This window comes from Pipra filicauda, unplaced genomic scaffold (genome assembly GCF_003945595.2).
Source record: "Pipra filicauda isolate LSUMZ 115617 unplaced genomic scaffold, ASM394559v2 scaffold1078_size30947_pilon, whole genome shotgun sequence".
NCBI lineage: Eukaryota > Metazoa > Chordata > Aves > Passeriformes > Pipridae > Pipra > Pipra filicauda.
This window is the reverse complement of record NW_024103516.1, coordinates 17,931-30,947: the sequence shown is the minus strand read 5'-3', so window position 1 is coordinate 30,947 and position 13,017 is coordinate 17,931. Positions and strand designations below refer to the sequence as shown.

General features: G+C 58.5%; 1 protein-coding gene across 2 annotated transcripts; it reads right to left on the bottom strand.

Annotated features, from left to right (window-relative positions):
• Positions 1-37: 37 nt before the first annotated feature.
• LOC113995459 (serine/threonine-protein kinase pim-1-like) lies at positions 38-7,233 on the bottom strand. Of its 2 annotated transcripts, none has more exons than XM_039380251.1 (8): positions 6,711-7,233; positions 6,573-6,623; positions 6,001-6,367; positions 5,185-5,361; positions 4,763-4,916; positions 3,680-4,572; positions 3,313-3,425; positions 38-2,809 (listed from the first exon to the last, which is right to left on the bottom strand). In XM_039380251.1, exons 1-5 carry the CDS (start codon positions 7,218-7,220, stop codon positions 4,810-4,812), a joined length of 1,212 nt encoding a protein of 403 aa, XP_039236185.1. In that variant the 5' UTR covers positions 7,221-7,233; the 3' UTR covers positions 38-2,809; positions 3,313-3,425; positions 3,680-4,572; positions 4,763-4,809. The 2 variants fall into 2 exon arrangements, with proteins under 2 accessions (XP_039236185.1, XP_039236189.1); XM_039380255.1 differs by having other exon boundaries at positions 4,767-4,916.
• Between the last annotated feature and the right edge of the window lie 5,784 nt (positions 7,234-13,017).

The following is a 13,017-nucleotide window of genomic DNA, read 5'->3' as shown; positions in this document are numbered from 1 at the left end:
ACTCTCTAGATACAGAAAGATAAAGATCAGATTTTGCTCACAATCAGACATCTTTTGTTAAGGAACAGATACAAACAGGATTCACTGATGAGCCCAGACTCACAGATCTTCCTAAGAAGCACACCTGTTTGGTTCAGGAGCAGATACACAGGTGGAGTCCCATCCCACCACATTTGTACCAACAAATAGACCCAGTTTTAGCTCAGGAGCAGATACATGGAGACACAGCCCATTAGGTTGGAAGGTTCATCTAGAGCTCAGCTTTGGCTCAGGGGCTGTTGTTCAGCCTCAGCACTTCAGTGACAGCCACACAGGGCTTTACATTACACACACAGTTTCCAGATTCATTACAGAGTCTTGCTTACTTAATACAGACACTTGTAGGCAACACTCGGATCACATTTGGCACTAAAATGACATGTAAATTTTCCTCCCATGTCAACAGTGTTTGAACTGTTGTCAGAAGAGCAAAACAAGAGTGAAGCATTTTGTTTCTGCAGTCAAGTGGGAACCTCTGTCTGATGACATTCCCAAAGGCATCCCAAATACAGGGAGGATTGCACTGAACAGGATTGCAGTCTCTTTCCCAACCTGCTTAGTGCAACAAGGAACAGCCTCTGGCCACCCAGGGAAGGTATCCCCCAAGACTAGGAGATCTTTACACCCCCTTTTTCTGGGCAATTCAGTCACATCCACCTGCCAACATTCACCTGCAGCATTTCTGCATTTTCCATCACCTGTTCCCACTCCGGTGGCAGGGTTTGGATTATTTCTCTTCCACACACCACACTGCTGACTCACTGCCTGACTCACTGACTCAACTGGGGTCAGTTTTGGACCAAGAACCCACTTGTGCAAATGTTTCAATAATTTGCTTCACTCCAAGGAATACCCTCATGTTCCCCATCCACCAGGTCACAGGAGATTGGCTCAGGGACTATTATTTGCCCACTTGGGGTAACTGCCCAGCCTCCTGGAGCAAAGTTTGCTCCTGAGGTTTCAAGGAGTTGACAATCCTTAGCACTAGACTCATTTTCTTCTATGGGAGAAGGATCTCTGTCAGGATCTCTGACCTGGTGGTGGGGAGTTCTGTGCATCCAGAGAATTGTTTTCCATGCCGGACAAAGCTGCCCCCACTGGGAAACAATTCCCAACCAGGACTTTCCAAGGGGCTGTCTCCTAAGTCAGCTCTGCCAATACACTTCTCCTCTAGTCTGGAAGCAATCCCGCTCTGGGCTTCCTTTGCTGGGGCTGGGGCAGTTGACAGGTTGCTTCTTTCCTTCCTGGCCCAGCCTCCCTTGTCCTTGGAGAATTTCAAAGCCCACGGAGGCTCCTGGGCTCTGGACTACTTGCACTTTGTGTTTGGGATACCCCATATCCACTCAGCCCAAGGAAATTCCACAGGGCCACAGTCTGACCCCAACGTTGCTGCTCAGCATCAGTGGCTATCAAAAGATCATCCCCACACTGCAATAAGGCTCCAAGAGGGTGGGTTTGGACTTCTCCATTCCTGCAGTCCCTTTGCCAATTGAGTTCCAAATATTGGGGGGCTATTTTTAAACCCCTGCAAGAGGATCACCAAAGTCAGATTAGTTTTCCTCCCCGTCTTTGCATTTTCCCATTGGAAAGCAAAAAGCTCTTGACTTTCCCAACTCAAAGGGAGACAGAAAAAGGCAGCTTTCGAATGTAATCCTGTGAAACATATTAAACTCTCATTTAGGGGAGTTAGCAAAGTGTAAGGATTCGCTACGACTGCTTGTATATCTTCTACTCTATTCTTTATAGCTCTAAGGTCTTGGACTAACTGGCATAGCCTTCCATTTGCCTGCTTGACTGGCAAAACTGGAGCATTCCATTTAGATTCACATTCTTTTCACAAGCAAAATTTCATCAATTGTTCTACAAACGGTGAGAGTCCCTTACAACTTTCTATTTGCAAAGGACATTGCTTTGGCCTCACCAACCCCACTCCAGGTTTCTCTGGAATTCTCACGGGTTCTGCTCTCTTGGATCATGGAGGCACCTCTCCAGCCCATCCTGTTGGAACCACTGCATCCCCAAGTGATGGTGGCAGATGGATTACTTCTGCTTTGGGAGACTCTCATGCAAAACTAGAAACTTCCACAGAATTAGGCTCTGCAATAATAACCTATATTGGACCATTTTTCAATTGGATTGTGGCATTTCATTTTGCCAAGAGATCTCTCCCAAGCAGAGGCTTTGGGGAATTGGGGAAATACAAAAACTGGGGAGCCAACCACTGTTTTCCCAATTTCAAAGCCACAGCATTAAAAATGGCCCAGTTTCCCAATTCCCTGGCACAACAGACAATTGTTCTAGAATTGTCCCTTGAGTTTCATTTCCCTGCATTTAACACAGAGGAACAAGTTCCCACAGCCACAAACAATTGTGCTTAGCTTGGCTGGAACCAGATGTTCTGATGGGGAAGAATCCTCTGGTGCCCCCTCAGTCGTCTTCAGTGATGCCACGAGAGGGTTCGGAGGGTTCTGAAGTTTCAGTTGCGGACAATCCCATTTCCAGTGTCCATCTTTCTTACAGGATGCACAGGGACTGATCCCAAGTCTCCTGGGGGGATGTTTGAAGCAGGTTGCCCATGGTCTCGTCCTCTTCCTCTCCCCGGGGGCACCATTTCCTCAGGGATTTCTTCCAGAACTGCAACTCCAACCTCCAACAATGTCCCCAAATTAGACTGATCTTGTCCCTCAGCTTGATTTTCCTTTCCAGGTTCACACCAGGGGCTCTGAGGGCGCTGCATTCACACCACAATCTTTCTGCCATTTCACAGGTTCTGCAAAGTGAAAAACACATCACCAGACATAACCTCCCTCCACTTCTGTTCCCCTTCTAAAACAGCATCAACTGCAACAATGGATTCTAATTCAGTGTTCCAGAACAGCCACCCATTGATTCCAACACTCCATTAAATTCTCCCTGGGAGCTGTTCCTCCGGGGGGGTCGCCAATCTTCATCCAATATTGCAAAATGCAACCAAGGGGGGACTTCTTCCAAATTCCCCCTTCAGATTGCCCACTTCCCAGCTCTAAACAGTAGACCCAAAATGTTACAATACAGAAACAAATACAAGTACAGAACAATAGTGATCGATAAAACAAAGCCAGAGACCAAATTCCAGAATACCAAAGAACCCACCCAAAGCGCTGGAAGATCCACAGGTCTCAGATGAGCAGGATTCCCAAAATACCAAAGAACCCCCAGTGCGCTGAAAGATCCATACGTTTGACATGGGCAGGATTCCCAAAAAGAATGCCTTGTTATCCACTGGGATCTTACCTGTGTCCCAGACTGGGCTGGGGATCTGTGCTCTTCTGCAGCAAAGTCCTGGTGCTGGCGTGAAGATCCAGAGATCCCTCGGATCCGCGGGAGATCAAGCAGAGGTGTCCTGTCTGGGGGCCAAAAATAATACCCAAAAACTGCTGAGATACAGCTCGAACAAGCTGAAAACTAAACTGTCATTTGGGGTCATCTCAGATCGACTGGATTTCAGCAATTACTCAACACAGGTGCCACCTCCTCCAGCCAAGCCCAGGAGATCAACCTCCTCAGCAGCTGCAAGAGCGGGATGTTCATGTGCCTGCTGCCATCTCCCCAAAGCCATTATCCCACTCCTGCTGACAAGATGGGCAAGATGAGCATCTACCTCACAAGATCTGCTGCCGCAAGAAGAGCGTGTCCCAAAGGATGTCCTCAGCCTTCTCAGAGGGGACGTCAGATCCTCTCCAGGGATGGTCCCAGCCCTTCCCAACCCGGACTGGGCACCAGCTCCAACTCTTCCCTGGAAAACAAACAACAAATTCATGAACAGAGATTACAAACCAAAAGTGGAAACAAGAAAAAAAGGTAAAATGTTAACCTTCTGTCAGGGTTCTGAGGAAGGCCCAAGCCCTGCAGGCCAAAGGAAAACCCCCCCTCCTCCAGCTGAGGAAAACCCAGGCCTTCTCCCTGCCCTGCTGCACTGGCCCAAAGAAAGGCTCCTAAGCCAAGGCAGCCCAAGCCTTTCCTGGCCTGCAGCCCAAAGCAGCTGGTGTTCTGCAGCCCCGCCTTTGCTCCCCCCACGGGGGTTTGTTTTTGGCAGGCTGGCTGCCCCTGCCCCAGCCCCCGCCCAGCAAAGGGGCAGTGGCAGAGGCTGGTGGCAGAGCCGGGCTCCCATTTCACACCCAGCCCAGAGCACCCGCCCGCCCTCCTGCCAAGAAGCAGCTTGGCAGCCGGTTGAAGAATTCCTCAGGTTCCCCGCCAGCAAAGGGGGAACCTTCGGTGCCCAGCCAGGCTGTGCAGTGCCCGTGTCCGGGAGCACCCCCTGGGTGTGGACTCATCTGCAAACGGCGTGTGGAGCACGGCTTGGAGGAAGGGGCCAGAATCAAAGTCCATCCTCTTCAGCTCGCCGGCGTCCAGGTCAACTGAGAGCTTGTCATCCTTGACGTCGTCCTCGATGTCTCCAGCAGCAGGCCCACCCGGCACAGCTTCTCCAGAGGCCCCTTCTCCTTCCCTGGGGGCCAGACCAGGCTGTCAGCGTTCTGCCGAGGGCCCAGCTGTCTGTGAAGCGGGACGAGCAAAACCAGGTTGGATGGTGGCCACCAGCACTTGGGAGACCGGGTCTGCAGCCCAGCTCCAGCACAAAGAGGGGCGTGTTCCCGTGGGATGACCCCCCCCCCAGTGCTACAGGCTGACAAAAAAGTCTGGTTTCCTTTGGTTCTTATTGCCAAGAGATGTGTGGAGGTGTTACCTGCCAGGCCCCTGGATCAAAGGGAGCACGTGGATCTCTCCCGTCTTCTAGGGCAGGGGAATGCCCTGCACCCAAGGATGGCACAACAGGTCTTCCAATGCTGGCCTGTCCGAGGGGCGGATGGACAAACACCACCTGATAAGGTGCTGGCAGCCTGGGGGGAAAATGGCCGGTCAGTTGGAGAAGGATCCTGTCCCCTCTGTCCCACTGTCCACGTGCCCAGGCTGTGCTGGCTGTGCTCAGAGCTGTGCCCAAACTTCTCCATCGATTCTCCCTTTTGGAGGAGAGCAGGATGGCAGGACACAGGCCACCTCCTCCAGCCACCCATGGGACACAAACAGCTTCAAGAGCGGCGTCCTCGTGAGCCCGCTGCCCTCTCCCAACACCGTTATTCCCCCTGTGCCACAAAGATTGGTATCCACCTGGAGAGACCCGTGCTGGGAACGGGAGCTGGGCCCAGATGGTGTTGGGGCCTTTGCGGAAAGGGTGCTTCCCGCAGACCATCTGGTAGAGCAGGATGCCCAGGGACCAGATGGTCGCCTCCTCGCCGTGGTAGCGCTTGAGGTAGATCCACTCTGGCGGGCTGTATGACAGTGTTCCTACGGAATACAGACGCAGTTCAGCAGGTGGATGCTGCCTGCTCCCAGAGCCTCACCCCAGCAGCCCTGGCAATGTGGGGCCTGCCCCAGTGGCACACGCTGTGACCCACTGCCTTCTCGCCGGCCCCTGACTCTTGGTTACAAACTCTGGGTTGGAGAAGAAGCCGCTGGTGTCCAAGAGGGCAGCGGAAGCCCTGGCAAGGCCCAACCATTTCATGCAAGGGAAAAACCCACCCAGTGGTGGGGAAAAGCCGTGCCTTCTCCCCGCCCCACTGCACTGCCTCAACAATTCATCATAAGCCAAGGCAAACAAGGCGAGCAGAGCAGCCCAAGCCCTTCCTCGCCTGCACACCAAGCCAGCTGGTGCACAGTTCTGACCCCCTTCTCTGCTACCCTCACGGGGGTTTTGGTCAGGCTGGCTCCCCCCTGCCCCAGACCCAGCCCGGGACAGGGTGGGTGGCACAGGCTGTCGGCAAGGCCGGGGCCTGTCTCACAATAACCCCCCAGCCCCATCCAAAAGCAACTTGGCTGAAGAACTAATCCTGTTCCCCCTCAGCCAAAGGGGCAATCTCCAGTGCCACACCCGGGCATGGCCATGCGATGCCCGGCACCAGGAGCATCCCCCGGCTGTGGGCTCACCTGCAAACTGGGTGTAGACCGTGTCCTTAAGGAAGGTGCCACATCCAAAGTCCAGGAGCTTGGCCTCGCCGGTGGCCAGGTGGAGGAGGATGTTCTGGGGCTTGATGTCCCGGTGCAGGACGCCGCAGCTGGTGCAGTGCCGCACGGCCTGCAGCACCTGGCGGAACAGCCCCCACGCCATCTCCTCCGGCAGGAACCCCCACGCCCTCAGTAAGCGAGAGAGGTCCTGAGACGGCTCCGGATGCTCCATGACCAACAGGAACCCGTTGGGGAGCTCGAACCACTCCAGCAGCTGGATGACCCCAGGGAAGCCATTGGACACCTTGTCCAGCAGCACGATCTCCAGGGGGGCCCGGGTGCCGTCAGGCTGCGGGGGGACCACGGGGTCGTCAGTGGGGCTGATGCTGTGCCTGTCTGCCTGCTCCCCCTCGGCCAGCCCTGGATGCTCCCCGTCCCCCACCGAGCCCACGCCCACTCTCCCTCCAGGTGTCCCGGCGGCTTCCACCCTGCCGGGCCTCGGCTCGTCCCCGCCCGTCCCGCCCCGCTTTCTGCCGCTGGCCCCGCTCGCTCACCAGCTCGCCCCAGCGCCGGATGCCATCCCGGGACACGGCTTTGATGGCCACCTGCAAGCCGAGGGGAAGGGCGGGTTGAGCTCGCCGCCCGTCCCGCCCTCCTCCTCCTCCTCCTCCTCCTCCTCCTGCTGCCCTCACCGGGGCTCCGTCCGCCAGGCAGGTCCCCGCGTAGACGCGGCCGAAGCCGCCGCTGCCCAGCAGCGAATGCAGCCGGTAGCGCTCGTGCAGCGGCTCCTTGGCCTTCGGTGCGGGCGAGACGTGGCCGTCAGCGCTGGGGCCGGGGCCCGGCACGGCCCCCGAGCGCCCCTCAAGCGGCCCGGGCCGGGCTTCCCCAGCCGCAGCGGGCAGCGGCGGCTCGCTGCCGGCGGCCGGGCTGGCGAGCGGCGGAGCTCTGGCCGGGGAAGCCGCCGAGGAGGCGGCAGCGGCCGCGGCGCCCGCGGCCCCCGCCGGCCCCGGCAGGCGCCGGGCTCGAGCCAGGCGGAGCCAAGGGGCGGCGAGGCCGAGCCCGTCCCACAGCCAGCCCCACAGGAGCGCCCAGCAGCGCCACAGCCGGCGCGCCGGGAGCCGGGCGAGGGCGAGACCGCGCCGGGCCGCCCAGGGCCGGGGACGGGGCGGCCCCGCCCGGCACAGGGGAACGGCCGGGGCCATGGCCCGGGCCGGCAAGGGGAGGGGGGACCGGGAACGGGACAGGGACAGCGGGAGTGGGACACTGGCACAGGGACACCGGCAATGGGACACCGGCACAGGGACACTGGGACAGCGGGACACCGGGAGAGGGAGAGGAGGACGAAGAGCTCGAGCAAGGAGAGCCCGAACAAGAGTCAGAGCGAGAGCGCGTCGCTACAGTCGCTGCTGCTGCCGCTGCTGCTGCCGAAGCGCAGGGGCCGTTGGTCCGTTGGTCCGTTTGTCCGTTCCCCGTTGGCCCCCGCGAGCCCCGGGGGCAGCCCCGGCCGCTCCGCTCCCAACCAGCCCCGGCCGCAGTCACGGAGCTCCCCTTCCTCCCGCCCCCCCGCCAAGACCACGGCCTTTTGGAGCTGCTTCACTTTAGTTCAACTTCTTGGCTGCCAAGTTTGCAACTTCCCGCCGCTGCTCGGACCCCATCCCGCCCGCTCGGCCCGCGCTGCTGTCGCTTCCTCCCAGGCCAGCCGGGCTCTGCACTTGCCCCTCAACTTTGGCAAGGGCTTTGCTCAGTGAGGAGCCCCGGCACGTCCGGCCAGCGCCAGGCAGAGCCAGCCCCGGGGGAGGGCAGAGCAGGAGCATCGGCAGGGGAAATGCAGCCCTTTGGGGTCAGCGCTGCTCCCCGACCACACCAGGGCTCTTCCTGTTCTCCCGCCTGGTTTGAGGGAAAATGGGCAGCTGCACAGAGGATCAAGCAGAAGAGAATTAGAAGACTCTTCTTGCTGCCCTTTGGATGCCAGTCCCTCCTAAGAAATGCAGGCTTAATTTGGAATGGACACGATGGAGCAGCTTTTTCAGCACCCAATATTTAACAGCTGCCTTTCAGGGGACAATGGGAAAAGGGGGGAGAACGGGAGAAAAGGGGGGCTGGGACCTCCAAAGTGAGCGAGGAGGGGGCTGAGACTGTGAAACCGAGCAGGGCAGGGGGAAGAAACACCCCCAAACCGAGCTGGGGGGGAGCTGGGGACGGTGGGGATGATGGGAAAGGGGTGGGAGAGGGGAGAAAAGGGGTGTTGGACAGTGGGCAGGGGGACAGAGGGCAGGGGGTTCCCACATGGGTCTCCCCTGTCCCCCATCACTTGAGCCCTGGAGCGGTTCCCTGGGGCTCTGGGAGGGGGCAGATCCACCCTGGGAATGTCCACTGCTTCTGTAACCCTTTGTGTGCTTGCTCTGGTGACGATTGTGCACAGGTGCCCAAGCCCCCTGTCCGTCCCTGGGGGGCTGATGGGGGGACTCCCCCACCCAGTAACTGGTGCTGCAGCAGCTGTGGGGCAGATGAGGGTGGGAAAGGGGGGTCCGGGGTGGCCCCCTGAGCTCCCAACCTGCTGGGGGGCTGAGGGCTGCTGGGGGGGCACCCCCTGACCTGTGTCCCTGCACACCCAGGGCTGTTCCAGGTCCTGGGAAAAGCCGAGTGAACGGCCCCGACCGGGAGAGGTTCCTGCCCGGGTACATCTCCAACTGGGAGCAGCTCAGGCACTTCAGCAGAGATTTGGGCACCTGGGGGGGACACCCCGTGTGGGGAGACCCAGGCCAGGCCCTGGAACAGCCAAGGGGAGTTCCTGGAGAACAGACAGGATCAGGGGGACATGAACTGCTGGCACAACTACGAGAATGTGGCCCCGTTTGCCCAGGCTGGGAACCCCCATTTTTGGGGTAATCTCCCCCACATCCCACCAGAAACTCCAAATCCTCCCAAATATTCCCCTGGATCTCCAAATGACCCCAAATGCCAGTAAAATGGTGGGGCTTTAGATGTCTTTGTTGAATGTCTTTGTTTTAAATTCAACAAATCAGCTCTTCCCACTGAATTTCCCAGGTCAGTTTGTGACCCCATGGATGTTTCTCCCACTGTGTTCACCCAGGTGCCTGTGGGGAACCAGGAGGATGTGGAGACCACCAGCCAGGTGTCTTCCCAATGTGGGAAGACATCACTCCTCCAGTGGGTGATGGAGTTGGAGCAGCAGACAAAGCTCTTCCCACAGTCGAGGCACCTTTAGGGCTTCCCTTACTGGTGGGTCCGTTGGTGTGAGGTCAAGGCAGAGCTCTGGCTGAAGCTCTTCCCACACTCCCCACACTTGTAGGGCCTCTCCCCGCTGTGGATGTGCCGGTGGCTGACGAGGTGGGAGTTATAGAATCATAGAATCATAGAATCATAGAATCGATTGGGTTGGAAAAGACCTCCGAGATCATCGAGTCCAACCCTTGGTCCAAATCCAGTCCATTTATTAGATCATGGCACTCAGTGCCACATCCAATCTGCGTTTAAAAATCTCCAGGGATGGTGAATCCACCACCTCTCTGGGCAGCCCATTCCAATGCCTGATCACTCTCTCTGTAAAGAATTTTCTCCTGATATCCAACTTAAATTTCCCCTGGCGGAGCTTAAGCCCGTGCCCCCTTGTCCTATTGCTGAGTGCCTGAGAGAAGAGACCAACCCCCACCTGGCTAGAACTTCCCTTCAGGTAGTTATAGACGGTGATGAGGTCACCTCTGAGCCTCCTCTTCTCCAGGCTAAACAACCCCAGCTCCCTCAGCCTCTCCCCATAGGACTTATGCTCCAGTCCCTTCACCAGCCTTGTTGCTCTTCTCTGGACCCGCTCCAGCACCTCAATATCCTTTCTGAACTGAGGGGCCCAGAACTGAACACAATACTCAAGGTGTGGCCTCACCAACGCAGAGTACAGGGGAAGGATCACTTCCCTGCTCCTGCTGGCCACGCTATTTTTGATACAGGACAAGATCCCATTGGCCTTCTTGGCCACCTGGGCACACTGTTGGCTCATGTTGAGCTTCCTGTCAATTAGTACCCCCAGGTCCCTTTCTGCCTGGCTGCTTTCCAGCCACTCTGTGCCCAGCCTGTAGCACTGCAGGGGGTTGTTGTGGCCAAAGTGCAGGACCCGGCACTTGGCTTTATTGAACTTCATCCCATTGGAATCAGCCCATCTCTCAAGTCTATCCAGATCCCTCTGCAGAGCCCTCCTGCCTTCCAGCAGGTCGACACTCCCTCCCAATTTAGTGTCATCAGCAAATTTGCTGATGATACACTCAATCCCCTCATCTAAATCATCAATAAAGATGTTAAACAGGACTGGGCCCAACACTGATCCCTGGGGAACACCACTGGTGACCGGCCGCCAGCTGGATGCAGCTCCATTCACCAGCACTCTCTGGGCCCGACCCTCCAGCCAGTTCCTAATCCAGGAGAGGGTATACTTGTCCAAGCCATGGGCTACCAGCTTTTCCAGGAGTATATTATGGGAGACAGTGTCAAAGGCCTTGCTGAAGTCTAGATAGACCACATCTACAGCCTTCCCCTCATCCACCAGGTGGGTCACCTGATCGTAAAAAGAGATCAGGTTGGTCAGACAGGACCTGCCCCTCCTAAACCCATGCTGGCTGGGTCTAATCCCTTGTCCATCCTGAAGGTGCTGTGTGATTGCACTCAGGATGATCTGTTCCATAACCCTGCCAGGCACCGAGGTCAGGCTGACAGGCCTATAGTTGCCAGGGTCCTGCTTGCAGCCTTTTTTGTGGATTGGAGTGACATTCGCCAACCTCCAATCATTTGGGACCTTCCCAGAGAGCCAGGACTGTTGGAAGATGATGGAGAGCGGTTTGGCAAGCTCTTCTGCCAGCTCTCTCATCACCCTGGGATGGATCCAGTTCTGGATGAAGCCCTTCCCACAGTGGGTGCAGAGGAAGGGCCTCTCCCCTGTGTGTGTCCTTTCATGCAGGAGGAGATTCCCGCTGGTCTGAAACCTCTTCTTGCATTCCAAGCACTTGTAGGGCCGTTCTCCAGTGTGGGTGCGCTGGTGGCAGATCAGGTTGGAGCTGCAGATGAAGCTCTTCCCACATTCCCCACACATGTAGGGCCGTTCCCCGGTGTGGGTGCGCTGGTGGCAGATCAGGTGGGAGCTCTGGCTGAAGCTCTTCCAACAGTCCAAGCACTTGGAGGGCTTTTTCCTGGTGTGAGGCTGCTCATGGACATCCAGGTCAGGGCTCTGGCTCAAGCCCTCGTCGCCTTCCCGGCACAGGGTGGGTCTTTCCTCCTCAGAGCACCCTGGGCTGGCTTTGGAGACCCTCCTCCTGGGGTACCTTCGTGGCTTTCCCTCCCCGCTGCCTTCCTGCGCCGTGGAGCCCTTCAAAACGGCCTCTCCCACCAGGCTCTGCCGGGGGGATTTGTCCTCCGGGCTCTCCGTCCTCAGCTCGGGGCCTGGGGCAGGAGGGAAGAAGGACAGGGAGGGGATTTGCCTCCGGCCCACAGGGAAGGCCAAGGACATCCCCCCAACTCCGGCCCCGGCAGGACGGCGGCAGCAGCGGGGTTGTCCTGCAGCCGGGGGCGATGCTCAGCTGGGAGATACAGGACAAGACAGGGGCAAAGGGGCACTGACTTCCTCCTCACCTGCCTGGGGGTCCTGGGGCATCTTCCTCTTCCTCGCAGCCTCCTCCTCCATCTGGCCAAGGTTTGGGAAGGAGAAATCCTGCTGTGTGGGGAAAAACAAAGTGTGAGTGCATTGGCTTGTGGGTTCCTCCTGCCCAAGGCCATCTCTAGATGTTACTGGGCGGCTTCTGGCCAAGAAAACCTCCAAACCACCAAGATTCAGCCCAAAACAACCCTCTCAGCAGTGGAGTTCCCCCTCGCTGGTCCATCCACTTTGGGGTTCTGGGGTCCCTCCTGGGTGGGCTGCTGGAGGTCTCACATGTATTGGGGAACCCCCTCTCCAGGGTTCCCGCCCTCTCTGGGCTGCCGGAGATCCCGGGAATCCCAGGGGTCCTTCCTTTATGGGCTCCTCACTTTGCCATTCTGGGGATCCCCCTTCTCTGGGCTGCTGGGGGTCCCGGGGGTCCCGGGGGCTCCCCTCTCCGGGGTCCCTTTTAGGGTGGTCGGGGGCTTTCGGGGTCCCAGGGTCCCTTCTCCCCTGACTCTCGCCTTCGGGGTGCTGGCGATCCCAAGGTGTCCAGCCCTCTCTCCAGGCTGCCGGGGGTCCCGGCTCCCCCCACCGCCCTCGCTGCTCCCCCCTCCTCTCCAGACTGCCGGGAGTTCCCCCTCTCCGGGCCCCCGTTTCAGATTCCAACCCCCGCCTGTCCCAGGGGTCCCCAAAGCCGGTGGGTTTGTCCCGTGTCCCCCCCACTCCCCGCCGGTATCCGGCGATCGCCACGTGGCTCCGGGGACCCAACATCCCCCTGCTCATCGTCGGGGCTGTGCCAGGAACCCACCCCGGGACCCCCAAAAAACACCTCCCGGGGATCCCCAATATCCCCCCAAGGGGCATTTGCGGCTCAGCTTGGGGGTCCTGCAAGACCCAAACATCCCCCTGCAGCCCAAAAAAAATCCCAGAGTGCCTCAAGATATTTGGGGCGAGCTCCCCCTCCCCGGTCACCTGCGGGATGCGGGGGGCGATGCTCCCGGGACGCGGGGGCTGCGGATACAGCGGGCGGTGCATCCACGTGCGTTCTTTCTCCTCCTTCCCCTCCTTCCCCTCCCCCTCCTCCTCTCCCTCCCTCTCTTTCTCCTCCCCTCCTATTCCCACTCCTCCCATTCCCGTGGGAGCTGGGGCAGGTCGGGATGGGGCAGCGCTGGGCTCTTGGCCGCTCCCGCCCGCACTCGGCCCCCGCCGCAGCCGCCACGGCCGGGGCGGCGCGGGGGGGCCCGGCCTGGGCACCCCCCACCTCCCCTTTGCCCAAATTCCCGTCCCGGGGGGCGCTGGGGCCGAGGGGGGACCCTGGGGGGGTCCGGGGAGCGCTGGGCGCTGCGGGTCTGGCCGGC

Excerpts from the sequence above, each read along its gene's own strand:
- LOC113995459 (XM_039380251.1), bottom strand. The coding sequence starts at position 7,220 with ATGGCCCCGGCCGTTCCCCTGTGCCGGGCGGGGCCGCCCCGTCCCCGG. Across the intron at positions 6,624-6,710 it reads GCCTGGCGGACGGAGCCCCG|GTGGCCATCAAAGCCGTGTC; the intron begins GTGAGGGCAGCA and ends CTCGGCTTGCAG. Across the intron at positions 4,917-5,184 it reads CCCAGCACGGGTCTCTCCAG|GCTGCCAGCACCTTATCAGG; the intron begins GTGGATACCAAT and ends TTTTCCCCCCAG.